The 16,346-nt window shown below is 45.5% G+C and overlaps 1 protein-coding gene across 2 annotated transcripts in view; it reads left to right on the top strand.

Moving 5' to 3' along the window:
• The window catches only part of STPG1 (sperm tail PG-rich repeat containing 1), a gene marked incomplete at both ends in the record, with an annotated part of 41,327 nt that overhangs the window by 16,484 nt on the left and 8,497 nt on the right, over positions 1-16,346 (top strand). For both annotated transcript variants that reach the window (XM_079696905.1, XM_079696904.1), the window contains 4 exons: positions 1,163-1,264; positions 5,587-5,757; positions 10,714-10,822; positions 14,596-14,761. In XM_079696905.1, the coding sequence (XP_079553031.1) occupies positions 1,163-1,264; positions 5,587-5,757; positions 10,714-10,822; positions 14,596-14,761 (548 nt within the window). The remainder of the gene's footprint in view (positions 1-1,162; positions 1,265-5,586; positions 5,758-10,713; positions 10,823-14,595; positions 14,762-16,346) is intronic.

Raw genomic sequence — 16,346 nt, 5'->3', positions numbered from 1 at the left:
GCCTTGAGCTCTCTCTCTGCTCTGAGGAAGGTAGTAGGGATGGTGGGGACAGGAGGAGCCTGGGTGGCAGGTCTTGGAGGTAGCAAGCTCTGGAGTCAGGCTGCCTGGGTTTAAATCTGCGCTTCACCATTTACTAGCTGCGGCCCCAAAGTCTCCAGGCTTCACTTTCCTTAAAATGGACCTGATAATAGCCCCACTGCAAAAGGCTTGTGTACACCACCATGTAGCACTGAATTCAGGTGCTGCCACTGACAGCAGTGGGACCTTGGGCAAGTTCATCTCTACGTGCCTCAGTGTCTCCATCTATAAAACGGGGGCATCCCTTTCTCACCAGGGGATTAAACGAGACAAACTTTGAAAAGTTCTTGGCACCAAGGAGGCACCCAGTAAACTCTTGAGACGGTGGGGCATCCTTATCATTTCATGTCACTTGCCTGGCCAACTTCTGTCAACATTTACTTCCCCCTGGTAACTAGCATGGGAAATGAGACGCAAGCCCAACTAACTGCCACAGCAGAAATGAGCTTAGAAATCAAGCTTTTGTTTGTTCCTCTCTAACGTACCCACATCACTTAGGACTTGAGCCCCATGAACCCGCCTCTTTTTGTCTGAGAGTTAGAAATGGTCTTGTTTGGGATGAAGGTTGTTTTTGTTTCATTTTGCTTTATAAACAGAAACACTCCCTGGTTTCTCTTCTGAAAGGCTGGGGAGGAAGCTGAGTCAGGTGGGGTGTGGTGAACATGAAATCGGTCACCCTTCCCTCGCCGTGGGTTTGGTGAACCCAGTCAACACACACTGACACACACACTGCACACACACACTGCACAGCCACTGCCGCACTCAGGATTGCATTTTCTGCTCATATCTCTAATGGCACAAAGAAACAACAGCATTCTCCTGGAAGGCAGTACAGCACAGTGGAAAGAGCAAGGGCCCTGGGGGGTCCCAGACCCGGGGTGGAATTCCAGCCCCAGTGCTTGCTAACTGAGACGGTGACTGGGCAGGTCAGGAATTGGTGGAGCCCGGCTGTCATCCACGAGGTGGCATCCCTGCCTGTCCCAGAGGATTACAGGAAGGCTTAGTGTTAATGGATGTAAAGCTTGCAGAAAAGCACCATGGAATTAAAACTATCCCAATGACACTACGTTCTCTTCCCTTTCAGGATGATATCCCAGGTCCTGGGTTCTACAACGTCATTCACCAGTCACCTGTGTTTGACAGTGTGTCATTGTCTAAGAAAGGGACATGTACTTTTCCCTCTATGGTGAGAACCCCTTCTCTGAACGTTAACTGCTCGGTACTTTCCTTCATTCATTGCATAATCATACATTGGACAACTGGTCCCTTCTCTCCAAAGGCCCGTAGTTCTAATTAGAGAGTAACAGCCTCCTCAGATTTCCTGCAGGTAAACTGGAGTCTATGTCTTTAAGGAATTTTTTTCCCCACTGCTATGCATTGCCAGAGTGGGAAGAGAAGCTAGAAGAATATTCAGGACCTGCTCATCCAAAACCAATTTTGTCAGCGTGGAATGGACTTACAAATGTTTTCTTGAGATTTTTAGGCAAACCAGGAAAAAAGTTATGATTATACATCTTGCCCTAATAAGACTTTTTACACTGCTTAATCTAATTTGGTTATTCGAGTTACTGAGAAATCTGATGGGACCAAAAAGAAAACAGGCAGCAGGCAGGTAATTTAGGGATATTCCTCTCCTCCCCATTTCTCTCCTTTGTAAGATGTGGGTCTTTATCTTTGTGGAAGGCTACAACCGTCAAGTAGCTAAATGAAGTTCCAATGTCTCTGACCAGACCTGGGCAAGGATAGTCTTTATTTGAACACCTATCAGTTGGCAAGAAAAATAGATATAACAAGGGGAAAGGGTCAAAGTAGGGTAAGACTAGCTGAGGGAGGAAAGTGAAAAAGAAAGCAAACCCAAACTCCAGCATTAACAAAACACATATGCCGTCTGTCCCTTTAAAAGTTATAATAATCTCTTGCAAAAATGTATTACGATACCTGACACTGGAATTGATTTTTTTTTTTTTAAAAACCACACACAAAGAGACCATTTAAGACACACTGAATGCAGCCACTTATTGGAATTCAAGCTTGGCAGGGTTGAATACTCAAGGAGAAAACCGACTTTGGAGTTAACTCCTTATTAACAAAGACGTTGAGGCTGCACATGCCCCCAGTGAGTTCACAGAACAACCACGCCTCTACTTCTCCTGTCCCAAGCCCTGAGAGTAAAGAGACTCCAAAGCGATCTGCAAAAGAAGTGCCATCTCACAATGGCCTGGCCCAGGAGACAGGACTTAAGACCCAATCTTGACTCAGCTGTGGGTTCTTGATGTGACCTCAAGCACGTCACCCTCTGTGTCCCAGTTGCCTCATCGAGTGGAGACTCCCTGGAGGCGATGGGCAAATTGACGCTGCAATGAGTAAAATAGTCTTTGAAATTGCAGAGCATTATAATCATGTTGAATGTTATGATTGTCACCACCTGAGTCACAAACAAGACTTCCTGCAGCACCTAGGTTTTCTCTCTGAGACGTTGCCAAATAATGGCACTGCCCATTCCTGCCTGGTGCCAGAGAAGGCACTGAATCAGAGCACACCATCAATTCCCTGCTAGGCTTTCCATGTAGTAACTTTCCAAATGATGCGGCTGGGCCGCCTGGAGAAGAAGGGGTCCAAGGGAAGCTCTGTGCATGACAGGATATAATCAGGTCTTTAAAAAATTCAGACCAAACCCAAAAGAAGGCAGAAGGTGAGTTGTTCAGGCTTCCTCTCCCCGCTGTGATGGATATGGGGGTTTCTATTTCTGTTTGTAAACACATAAGTTCCTATATCCTTGGGAAGGGACCTTAAGTGGTTGGTGGAAGTCTGTCAGGAGATCCCCACACCTCGCCTAGTTCCTCCCCAAATTGGACGAGACTTTCATTCCTCCGCCCCTTTTTTTTGCTGCCTTTCACATTCAGTGCCTCTTGTTTCCGGATCCCAATTCCCTGAGGGAATTAAAAGTAGTTCCCGTCAGAGAAAGGTCTGCCTTACTGGAGCTAGTATGGCCAGCAGGAGCGTGCCTCTCTGGGTGAGGCTGACCAAAAGACTCTGTGGGTCAACACGTTTTAAAAACTTCCTGATGACTATTGGAGCAACAGCACCCAGCCTTTTGAGAGGACCTGTCATCCGCCTACATTCAAATCATCTGAAGAGCTTCACGACTGTATTCCAAAGCTTTGCTCCAGAATTCTTCACGGGACAGACTAGGAAGTTAAATGGGGCAGGTGGGAGGAGGTGTCCATGGCCTTTCTGTATTGGTGTGGTGGCAGCAGTGGCTCTGGAAGAGCTGGAGAGAGGTTCATAAATGCCAGCATGTGGCCAAATTGGAGACCAGAGGCCTGGCAATGAAAAGAAAGCCAAGGGGTGGAGAGGGTTGGTGAGTGACTGTCAACTTCAGCTAGACTCAGACTAATTCTACTGCAATGCTTTATGAAACTTTGCCTCGAATAGGAATTTTTTTAGTACAGTTTTTCCCAAAGAGTATGTTAGTAGGTATCTTAGGCCAAAAGGTTCTATGATGCAGGAAGGTTGGGAAAGGCTGTTTAAACAAAGCTAGACATGGGACTTCCCTGGTGGTCCAGTGGGTAAGACTCCACACTCCCAATGCAGGGGGCCTGGGTTCAATCCCTGGTCCAGGAACTGGATCCCACATGCATGCTGCAACTAAGGAGTCCACGTGCTGCAACTAAGAGCTTACACACTACAACTAAACATGCCACAACAAAGACCCTGCGTGCTGCAACTAAGTCCCAGTGCAACTAAAATAAATAAATAAATAAATATTAAAAGGAAAAAAAAAAAACCAAAGCTAGAGAGGTTTCTTTATTGCAGACCTTCCCAGAGCATTTACTACACCAACGTGTGTTATGAATCTTCAAAATGGGAACATGGTGTGAAACTTCTCAAATGTATTGGACCCTGGAACTCTCTCCCTGCTGCCGCTACCACCAACACAAGCTTATCTCACAGACCTGGAAGGCCGAGGAACACACTTTGGGAACGAGCGCTTTAGAAGAACACACTTTGCCCACTCTGTTGGGTGACTCAGGATAGACACGCTGCAAATGGCAGCAGCAAGGAAGGTCTGACCTTGCCACCGTTCTTCTGTGGAAGTCAGAAGGAAAGAGCAGAGGTGTGTCTGCCCCGTTGGAAACAGCAGATTTCGGGTAGATTCTTCCAGAACTAAAACCTCCCACAGGCATTTATCAGCTGTTCATCCTGTAGATGCAAGCACATTGCTGTGACTCCTCTTGGCTCCTTCAGAATGGATATCTGATCCATATCCTCTCATGGAGGCGAGAATGTTGGTTCCAACACTTCGCTAGCTGAGGAAGTTCAGTGTCCTCCTCTGTAAAGTGGGGATATTCATAATATCCTCGACCCAGGGTTGTCATGAGGATCCAATGCAACACCCCTGCAAAGTACTGGGTTAACTATTGCCCCAAATGCAAAGGTAAAGTGAATCCAAGGCTGGGGTGACCTTACTTCTGGGAACATCAATGAATCCTTACAGTTAGGGGGAGGTGGAGCTGGGACTCGAACCCAGGTTAGACTCAGGACAGCTAAGACTCTGGAAAGAACACGCCTGATTCTGGTGGCACATCCACCCATATTACTGGTGGCCCATGAACCAGATGGTGAGAACCATTGCCGCCACGTACAGAGTGAAGTCGGGCGAGGGGCTAATGCCTTCCCACACCTCGCCCACTTTCTGTGCTTGTTTATTGACCCTTGTCAAGTGGAGGAAACTCAGGGCAATGTTCTCAAGCTTTTAACCATAAAATAATGAAATTTTTTTGTTGTTGTCTTATCAGACTTCAATACTTGCCATACTATCCCAGGGTAAGGTGATGTTATCGCCTAGTTTTTATGGCTTTTGTCCCTGTTCATTTGGCAAACATTGATTCTGTTTGTTTTTTTAACTGAAAATAGTTTATCATGGCTTCCTGGAAGGAGTAGGATTGGTTTCTGTTGAAACAGCAAAAATATCGTAGAGTTTTATGAAATCAGTGATTAGGTGGTGGATAGGAGGTATGGGTGGGATGCAAGCCCTATGGAACCTTGTACCTTTAAGGTGTTAGAAGCAAACTTGTTATTTAGGAAATTTGGATTATTTAAAATTAGAAATGAAAAGTGAGGGTTTTACTCAAAGGAAAACCAAGGTTGGAAGAAGCAAGTCTAAAGCGTCCCATCATATAAATCACGCACCAGCTGATGAGTCAAGTATAAGTGTCCTGAAATGAGATTGGGTGGAAATGCTTTTATGGAAGAATTATCTTTGCCAAGTCCCAAACATAAGATGAATAATTAGAGTTAGTTTACAGAAGTTAACACAGGTCTGAACTTGCATTTTCCAAGAGCAAATTCTCAAAGCCCAAGGTCATTTTATCATTGTTACCTGCCAGGGTTTCACCGTTTATAAAATGTTTTTAGACCTGGTGCTGGGCACCATCTTTTTGACGTCAGCCCTTCGGAGCCATAAGATACGTGATGATGTGGATTCCTTTGACTTTCTCCTCACAGTGTGCCCGATTGGACACCATCGTCTCTAAATACCCTGCAGCTAACGCGTACACTATACCATCACGTTTTGTTTCGAAGAAAGACTTCAGTAATTCTTGTTCCAGCATGTTCCAGTTGCCAAGCTTCATGAAAGTTCTCAAATCTGAAACTCCCGCACCAAACCATTACAATGTAAGAACACTGCCTATGCTTCTTAAATATTTATTGAATTAATGGTTTGCTAAAATAAAAGAAAGGAAGGGGGGAGCTTTGGGGAATAGCATTTACTGCAATTGGTAAGCCAGTTAGCATTTGCTGACTACCCAATGGCTACATGAGGCTGGGCAAAACTCTCATAGGGAATTTGCAGAACCCAGAGAAAAATGTGGGCAACACGGAGGTCAGTATGGAGCAGTGGGAAGACCACTGCCCCGGAAAATACTTATTGCAATTACTCTTATCACATAAGCTTTCTGGGACGGTTTTCTCATCTCTAGCAATGATTATATTACGTACCACTTTATCTGCAGACACTATTATATTCTTACAGGGAAAATAAACTTCTGTCTTTCCATATCAGAAAATTGGGTTTTTTAACAGCAGTGGTTCACCATTTCCCATCACTTTGTAGCCACTGAGGCAGAATGGTGTGATTAACAGGTAAGGGACAGACTCAGGTCCAAATCTCGACTCTGCCATTTTCTAACTGTGTATGGCTTTGGGCAAGTCTCTCAACCTTTCAGGACTCGGTTTATTGATCTGTAAAGTGGGGGTATATGTCTACTCCATGGTGTTAATGCAAACATTAAATGAGATAGTCTAGGCTGAGTGCTTACCTAGCACAATATCTGGTGCACGAGGACTCTACAATATATGAAAACTGGTAGAACTGTCTTTAGGGAAGCCCCGTTACCTCTTGAGTTTCAATTGTAAAAGGGAATTAATTATACTTGCCCTACAGGGTTATTATAAGAAGCATATGAGACTACAAATGTGAAAGCACTCTGAAATACCTAAGGAATTGTACATAAGGTAGTAATATTATTACGCTATATTTAAGAATATTTTGGCCTTAGAATACTTCATTTAAAATTTCCTTTTTCTTTTATAATATTTATAAATAATATTTATTTTTCTGACTACAAAGATCCTGCCTACCTTCTATGATGAATCCAATCAATTATAACATGTTCAAAGCAATATAAGTGCCTGCTAGGCCAGCACGGTCCAAAAGGAATATCAGTATAACAGGAGCCACATACGTCATTTAAGTTTTCCTAGTAACTACATTTAAAAGTAAAAAGAAACAGATGAAATTATTTTTAATTATATATTCTATTTAACCCAATATATTCAAAATATTGCAATATCTAATCAATATAAAAATTATTAATTAGATGTTTTACATTCTTTCCCTCATATTAAGTCCTTAAAATTCAGTGTATATTTTATACTTGCAGCACATCTGAATGTGGACCAGCCATGTTTGCAGAGCTCAATAGCTACATGTGGCCAGTGGCTACTGTTTGGGGTAGTATAGCTCTAGATACTCTTCTCCTAGGGTAATCAGAGCCTGAAAATAAGAATGATGATGATATGATGAAGCACTTTTCATGGCCTATGTGCTGTTCTAAGAGTTGTGTATTCACTTATTTCATACTCACAAGAACCCAGGAAGTGGATTCTCTTATTCTCAATTTACAGAAGAGGAAGCTGAGGCTCAGAGAGGGGAAGGGACTTGCCCAAAGTTACCCAGCTTGAAGGGACTATTCCCACATCAGTGAGCACGGGTATAAAGCTGGGGAGTGATCAGAGTCCCCATGTTCCAGCCCTGCCGGGCTTCCCTTCATAAATCCTGTGGCTGCTCTGTGCCAGACCACCGATACAGCTTAGATTCCAGTGGGGAACTCAAGATGAGAACTAGGAGACAGACAAACAAAATAGTTACTGTGGCCAGCTCTGAGGGAGACGAACAGTCGGAGCCTGAGAAAGAGAGTATGTGTGGGGTGTGGAGGTTGGCAATACCATGTACTTTAGACTGGGTGGTCAGAGAAGGTCCTGAGACTGAGATTCAAGGATTGAGGGAAGAGCAAGAATTGGGGGAACAGCATGTGCAAAGGTCCTGGGACAACAAACACCTTAGCCCATGGGGAACTGTAAGAAGGTAGCTAGAGGGAGTTCCCTGGTGATCCAGTGGTTAGGACTCGGCGCTTTCACTGCCATGGGCCCCTGTTCAATCCCTGGTCAGGGAACTAAGATCTTGTAAGATGCATGGCGCAGCCAGAAATAAACCAAAGTATCTAAAGTAGAATGAACTAGGGGGGCTCGGGGGAGGGGGACAAGGAGAGGCCAGACAGATAGGCAGGGACCAGTTCATGCAAGGCCCTGAAGACCACAGGAGGGTGTTCGAATTTTGTTCTCTGTGTGCTGGGAAGCCCTCCTTGAGGAGGATGGGAGGTGTGGAGTGATGTCTTCTGATGTACCTTTTTTTTTTTTTTTTTTTGTGGTACACAGGCCTCTCACTGTTGTGGCCTCTGCCGTTGCGGAGCACAGGCTCTGGACGTGCAGGCTCAGCGGCCATCGCTCACGGGCCCAGCCGCTCCGTGGCATGTGGGATCCTCCCAGACTGGGACACGAACCCGCGTCCCCTGCATCGGCAGGTGGACTCTCAACCACTGCGCCACCAAGGAAGCCCCTGATGTACCTTTTAAAAAAGATCCCTCCAGTGGCTGTGTGGGTTAAGGGTGGATTTTGAAAAAACAGTTAGGAAGCTGTCATGATAACAAAAGAGAGGTCGAGGTCTGGTCCAGGCGAGTGATAATGAAGGTGCTTGGCCATTGCGCCGTTGCCATTCCTGAGAGAGGGCTGGGTTCCTTGGCAGACAGACACAAGTGCAGGCTGTCTCCGTGTGAGCGCCCCCTCTGCGTCCTCCTGGGGGCTGCTGAAGGGCACTGTAGTGTTAGTGCTTCGTGCCTTCACCTCCCCAGCCCACTGCTCCTTCACCCTGACTTCCTATCTCCGAGGCCCAGCTCAGGTCCTGGCATGCAGTAATCATGCAATAAACGTTTATGACTCCAAAGGAATAACTTCCTTTGTTAATCAAGAAATGACCATCCCCCACGTCAGGACTCTGCCGCCAGATCAATTTTAGTTTGCATGTTTTTTGTTCATTATTTTTTAATGTGGCTCTGAAAATAATACATGCTCATCATAAAATATCTTCGAACATCACAGAAACCCATGAGCCAGAAAGTGGAAGTCCCTCATCATTCTGCTCTGCAAACAAACATCAAAAACCAGGGGCAGGGCTTCCCTGGTGGCGCAGTGGTTGAGAGTCCGCCTGCCGATGCAGGGGACACGGGTTCGTGCCGCCGTCCGGGAAGATCCCACATGCCACGGAGCGGCTGGGCCCGTGAGCCATGGCTGCTGAGCCTGCGCGTCCGGAGCCTGTGCTCCGCAACGGGAGAGGCCACAACAGTGAGAGGCCCGCGTACCGCAAAAAAAAAAAAAAAAAAAAAAAAAAAAAAAAAAAAAAAAAAAAAAAAAAACCAGGGGCAATATTGTTCATATTCTCTTCCTCCCTTGGTCCTTCCCTTGATTTTGGGATTACGCTGTCCACGGTACATGTGCGTTTTCTACTTAATTATATCTGGGATTTGTTTTTTCCCATGGCAACACAATGAATCTGCTTCATTCTTTTTTAACCTGCCAGTGGAGCTGACTCTTCCTAGTCTAATAGTGAAAACCTTCCAGTGACACACACACTCAGTGTATACAAAAATGCCCCCTTTTTCTGTTGCTTTTCTGTCTGGGCGAGGAATAAAGCTGAAGTAGTGTTTTGTCTACAGGAGGCTTTTTTCAGACCTGGAGAACAATGGTTGAGTCAACTGGCGAGGAACAGAAATGCGGTAATCCTGTTAGCCACACTGTGCTTTGAGGCTGTCAAGACCTCTCTACCTTTGCTTACTGCGATCCCCCGCTTCTCTATTGGAAGCCTTTCCCTTGGTACCTGTTATTACTTCCTCTCTGGCATCCTGGCTCTTCTCCTGGTGTCCAGTAATTAGCCTGGTCCATCTGATCTTTTTGTTTGCCCTCTCTGCAGGCAGTCTGGCCGTTAGGACCCTGGGAAAAGCTAAATTCCTCTGCCTTTGTCAACACTAAATCAAAATGCCATCTGCATTTCTCAAGAAACATTTTTTTTGACAAAGGAGTAGCGCAGAAAATCAAGCCATCCTGGCCTCAGCAAATAGTTTCACTCATTCAGTAAATATTCCAGCCATTGCAGGCACAATTTTTATTGCATCTTTTATCTAATGAATACAGGAGACTGACTGCAAATTAGCATTTAAAATATTTATGATTCATCATAAGAATGATCTCAGGGTTCTTTTTTTGTTTTTTCCAAAATTATTTTTAGCGTTCTGAACTCACTGGACACTCTCTAATGTATATTGCCCGGGTCAACCAAAATTCTAAATTTCTGGTCAGCCCAGAAAAGTCAAGACAGTGCTTACAAATCTGATCATAATCTAAAGTTACACAATTTCTTTGTATGTCCTAAATCCCACACGTATTGAAGGATTATTTGAGCAGTGAGGAATCAGGGTGGGGATATGTAGGACTAAGTGTTCCGAAAAGAATGAAAATCGTAGAAAAAATGATGAAAATAATTTGCCTATGTAACGTTACACACTTTTTAAAAAAACAGATGATTTGTGTTGACCGGCTGTCCCCTACCCCCAACCCAACAGCACTCTGCCTCAAGTCGAGCAGGGATTATCTGATCCATTTTACAGGTGAGAAAACTCAAATTCAGAGAAATTAATCCGTTTGAGCAGGATGCCCTGCCCTGTGTGCGGGGAGTGAGCCCGGAAGCCAGGTCTGCCGGCTGGTTCAGGGCACCGTCCTCCTTGTTGTGTTGGGTCGCCAGACACTGGCTAGCGATGACAAGCTCTTCCCCCACTCCAGCTGGGGTGAAGGTGAAGGCAGAGCCAGTGTGACGTTTTCCACTCACGTCCGCTCATTTTCTGAAGACAGGTTTAAATTTATTATTATTTTTTTTACCCCAAAGTGCCCCTCGTCCAGACACAACAACAAGGACAAAGAAAGGCAAGACACTGAGCACACCGTGCTTATTTTCTCCCCCAGGCCTCTGTCTCTTGCTGCAAACAGACAAACAACGTTTGTGCCCGAGCCGGGTTCATGTCCAAAACCCAGAGAGGACTTTTCACTATTACTAAAACAGGACCTGCCCCAGGTAAGCAGCTGCCTCGCACTGGCCTTGACCTAAGGCTTCCTGTACCAGATCTGATCAGCAGGGCACCCATTCCTTCACAGGGAGTCTCTTTGGAAGGAGGTAGGCATTGGGGGAAGAGGGGGTGCAGGCAGGTATTGTACAAAGAGGAGAAGACTCGCTCCCCATTCAGGGGAAGAACAGCCGGCTCTGGAAATGGACCCCGGGGTGGCCTATCACGTTGGCCTGCCTTCCAGACCCAGCACACCTGCTTTGGGCAGCCAGCTGGGGGGAGACTTCTCGTGCCAGAAGTGTGCCCATGCGCATACCCCAGGTGCCATCCCAGGTGCTGGGGGGAGGCGGGGCACACAATAGGTTCTGATCCTTGGACACTTGGCTGTAATATTCCTTTCCTCCCATGCCTACACAGCGGCTTCATCATCTATCATCAGATGATGGGAAATAGCTCTGTTCACAGAGCGCCTGCTCAGTGCTAAGTTTTTCCACGCGGTCCTCACATATCTGTCCTCATAGGGCCACACTCTTAGTCCTGTGTTTCAGGTGAGGAAATGGAGGTCCAGAGAGTTGAAGCAGCTTGCTCAGCATCACACAGCTAATAAATGTCAGGCCTAAGCCCAGAGGTGTCTGAGGAATCTCTTAACCCCGTCGTCCCAATGTAACTTCTGAAGCCTCCAGGATTCAGGAACACACAAGGGCTCACCTGCAGATGTTTTCCCTGCTGGGCTGGGGAAAGGCATTGCACCTGTTCTGTGCCCTCAGACCTCCTCCCCACACCAGCCTTAGTGAAAAATTTCCAGAGGGGTCTGGTGACATAGCAGTCCATACTCCAGGAGCACTGGTTAGACTAGACCTTCCCAAACAGGTCCAGAAGACCCCCGAGGGAGCTCTGGGCCCCAGAGCCCAGAAGAGGAGCTGGGAGGGTTTACCTCTGCAATCATGCTTCTCGGATGGGAGTGTGGACAAAATCTCAGCGCATGTCAGATTTCAGCAAATCCAGATTAAAGTTGAGAAGATCAGTCTGAGGCTGAATAACAAAACCAGCCCTAATTAGGAGGCTAAACCCGGCTAAAGCTCCCTGCCTTGCATCACCACGGGCAAAACCCCACCTTGTTTGTTTATACAGGAGAACAAAGCCAGCATCCCTGGGGTTTGGCCAGAGGTTCCACCAGAGAGCCCCGGGAAGTGGGCAGCTCCTCCCTCTGGGAGGGTCCTGAGGGGCCCCTTGTAACACAGCAGGAAGGGGAGAGGTGGGCACCAGCATCTTTTAAGCTCCTACTGTGTGCCAGGAGCTTTCAAAACCCCATGGAGGGTTGCCTGGCACATATGTGCTCAGAGAGTGTGGGTTATTATTAATATTATTATAGCCCCACTTTACAAGCAAACATGATATATAGAAAACAGGTGACCAGTCCAGGGTCCCACTGCTGGATTTGAATCCAGGCCTCCCCCTACATCCAGCTCAATGCCTGGTGCCTTCAGGACTCTCCTCACATCCCCCAAATTTGCCAGGGGCCACAGCCTGGGGAATCTGCTTCTCTGAGAGAAACAATCTGTTTTGACCTCTCAGAAAAATGCTGTGGTTTCTGCTTCTCCCCCTTGTGGGAAGAAACCAGATGTGGAGCCATGATTGGCATCCCTGCTGGGTTCCGCCCACTCAGGGTGCTCAGGCTCAGGGGCTGAGGGCCGGGTATGGTCTGCCTTCAGTTCTGAGCAAAATGCTCACCTTTACACATTGGCTGGCTGGATTTTCTAAAGTCTGGCTGCCTCAAACACAAGGCCAAGCACTTCCCCAACATCCTCCTCTCTATTTCTCCTTAAAAACAAAAAAGTTATTAGATCATGGGGAAACAACTATGGTAAAGTGTCACTTGAAAAACGTGGGTGACACAATCGAATCCGCGCTGTGGGCCCAACACCGTGAGACAGTGTCCATTGCATGATGGAAAGACCAGGGTAAATACAGCAGAGAGTTCAACCCTGGTTTATTCTGGGCCGTGAGAGCATGAATGCCTTTCCCCCTTGCTTCTGCTTTTTAACATTTTATAATCAAGCATTGCTTTAAACTATTTTTTTTGGTAGGGGGAATAAAAATTAAAAAATAAATATATGTATATGTAAAAAACCCAGAAAGATAATTTGAGAGATAGATACCAGTATTATAAATGCTGCTAACTGGACATCTGTTTTTTTTTTAACTTAAGCATATATTGGGACCATCTTTTCATGTTATTAAAAATCCTCCTAGAACATCTTTTGTTAATGGATGCATAGTATTCCATTATCTGGTGGTACCATCAGGTAAGGAACAAATGCCCTCTTGCTGGCATTTAGGTTGTTTTAAATGGATCACTCATATAAATAGAGTGGGAGCAAACATCCTTATAGCTCACAACTTGTGTACAATCAAGATTATTTCCTTACATAAATTGCCTAACGTGAAATTGCTAAGTCGAAAGGTATGTAAAATATTTAAGGTTTTTGATATTTGTGACCAAATTGCCCTTCAGCACAGAGATAATTTATCCTCCTGCTTCTATGAGAAATATGCCTTCCCTCACCTTTGCCATCAATGAGTATTACCATTTAAATAAAATCTTGCTAATATGTCCCATATTGTTGTTTTCAGTGCTTTTGCAATGAAAAAGTCTATTTTATTTTTTTAAAACTTAACTTTACAATGGTTAGAAAATTTGAAATATTTTTCCCACCCACAATGCCACCATTAACATAGTTTTTCCCACTTTTCTGGGTTCCCACCTATTTTTATTCACATGTATCCATTTGCACATTGATGTCATAGTATATACAGTATAGACTGTTAGGCTTTATTTTACTTTTCTCCCTCACCTTTGTTTTTGAGAACATTGCCATAGGCTTCATGGCCTTTGCATTTACCACCCTCAGGGCTGATATTCCACCAGATTAGGCTGTTTTCCCATAACTGTGCCCTTGTACTTGGACCTTTGTGCTATTCATTGTTTCTCACACTGTAGCTGCTGCTGTTATGTACATCTTTAGGCTTAGAGCTTTTCCATTATGTTGAATAATTTCCTTAATTTCCAAGTAATAGGAAGCCAGGGTCAAAGTGTGCAGCATCTTGAAGGCCTTTGCCTAGTACTACTGCTTTGCACCCCAAAATGCCTGCCCCCATTTACAGGGTTACTTGCTATTTAGGGTGAGACTGCTCCCTCTTTACCCCAGCTCAGATCATTCTCTTCTTCCTTAAAGCTTTGTGCACAGCCAAATTACTTATGTTCTGACAGTTTATTGAGACAAGGCATGGTGGGAAAGCATGGACCTTGGAGAAAGGTGGGTCTGGGTCCACATAGTAGGTGCTCAATAAATATTTGTTGATTGAGTAATAGTTACTGACCAGCTACCATGTGCCAGGAACCTAAAATGTTTTTCTACCATAGCCTCCCAGTTGTTGGAAGAATTATTATCCTTAGTTTATGGAGGAGGAAGCTGGGCTTAGGCCCTGGTTAGATGAATGTCCTTTGGCAAATTACTGAATATCTCTGAGTCTATTTCCTCATGTTTGGAATGGAGGTGCTAATACCCACCTTGCAGGGCTGCCATGAGGATTAAATGAGCCACATATGTGATGCACGGACACATGTTCTCTAAATGGTGAGCGTTATTTTCAGTTATTCCAGGCCCCTTCTACTTGACCATCCTGGAGTGATACTGCCTTGTAGTCATTAAATATATTCTTACTGCTTTTTATTTATTTGAGAGGAGTTCTTTATTCTGTTTTAAATTTTATTTCTGCTCAGGGCATTATAATGTCAACGAATCCCTTGTGAAGCAGTCGCCGAAGATATTAATGTCTTGTTTTAAATCAAAAACTGGCCGTGGATTAAAACTGACATCGACAGGCCCAGGACCCGGTTATTACAACCCAAAAGGTCACACCGAAGTTCAAAAAAAGACTCTTATCCCGTGAGTCCTGATCATCTTGATCTTTCTTCTGAAAGGTATTCTGGGGAAAGACCCGAACCTGGGGAGAAAAAGAAGGGGTGTCACAGCTTGGCAGACACAGGCCGAGTTGCTCTCCTGGGGCCCTTGCTGACACATAGCAGGTGCTCAAGAAATACTTGTTGAATACGTAGTATTTACTGAGTAACTACTGTATGCCAGGAACTTAACATCTTCTTCAATGATCATTCATAACAACTCTGTTGTAGGAATGATTATTCTTACTTCATAGAGGAGGAAGCCAGACCTCAACGAGGCTGAAAGACTTGCGTAAGTCCACACGGCTAACTTGAGATGCACCTGGGACTCAGGCTCAGGACTGTTTGGATCTTCCAACATTCCCCATGATGCTGTACTCTCCTGGTGCTGATATTATTCTATTTTTATAATATAAAATCTCCACTGGAGTGGCAGGATATATGAAAGTGGTGAAACTCTCATAGCTTTGTACTGATAGGTTAAAAGCCTAGACTTTGGAGTTGGTCAGACCTGCTAGATTTGAACATCAGCTCTGCTATCTTCATGCTGTGTGAAAATCAGCACGGTGCTAACCCCTCTGAGCCTGCATGCCCTCGATTGTAAAGTGGGGTTAATTTATCCGAAAGTTGCTTTCGGATTTAAAAAATATATTTGATATAGTAGGTACAAAGAGTGAGTCAATAACACAAAATTTAAAAGACAGGGATTTGTGTTACTGTTTTTAATCTCCTGTACATTTAATGTTACTTTCGCCTCAGAGGCTCAAAAATTCACAGGGCTTAATATTCCTCAAATGGGTCTAGAACTTCTAGAACTAAGTGCCATTAAGGTTAGCCGTCCTGTCACTCTCAACAGGATTGGCTGTTGGGAGGGCTGACTAGCAGAGCTGGGACTAAGGGTATAGCCACCTGGGAGCCTCCAGAGAGGTCACCTGGGACTGTCCAGAGAGGTCAGGCAGCTGGCTGGGCGCATAGCCACAGGGGTTCAGAAGGCTGGGTGACCCGGGGAGGTTGGCAACACTGGGTCTACTTGGACCATGAGCCCAGAGCAAGGGGTCAGGGGTAAGGGAGAGAAGGGAGAGGAGCAAGACATGAGCCTGCTGAGTCCAACCCAGGACCTGGGGAAGGGATTCAGACCTCAGATGGAGTCCACCAGCTGAGTCCCTTCTGCCCGTTGGATCTGGGGTTCTGCAGGTTGACCCTTCATAGGCTGCAGGACTCGGGACCAGGGCGGGAAAGTCTCCAGGAAAAGGCTCTCTCCAAACGTCAGGGACTTCCTGCCTCTGGGTTGGCTTGGGCACCACTACACACAACCTATCCCTATGCTGCCCCCAGATGGAGTGGGAGAGAGGACGGGCTTTGGGGTTAGCAGACCTGAGTGAGAATCACAGCTCTGTCTCTAGCAGAGACTTCTCCTCCCTGAGCCTCCATGTTTCCATGTATTAAGTGGAGATAAGAACCTTATCTCATGGGGGTTCTGTGAGGATTAGATGAGAAAGTGCTTGAAAATAGCTCTCACTCTTCTTATTACAGCAGCTATTATTCTATATCCTAGAGAGGATATGTGACGA

The sequence above is a fragment of the Hyperoodon ampullatus genome (assembly GCF_949752795.1).
Source record: "Hyperoodon ampullatus genome assembly, chromosome: 2".
Classification (NCBI taxonomy): domain Eukaryota; kingdom Metazoa; phylum Chordata; class Mammalia; order Artiodactyla; family Ziphiidae; genus Hyperoodon; species Hyperoodon ampullatus.
Note: the sequence above shows the minus strand (reverse complement) of the source record. Positions and strands in the feature narration are given on the sequence as shown.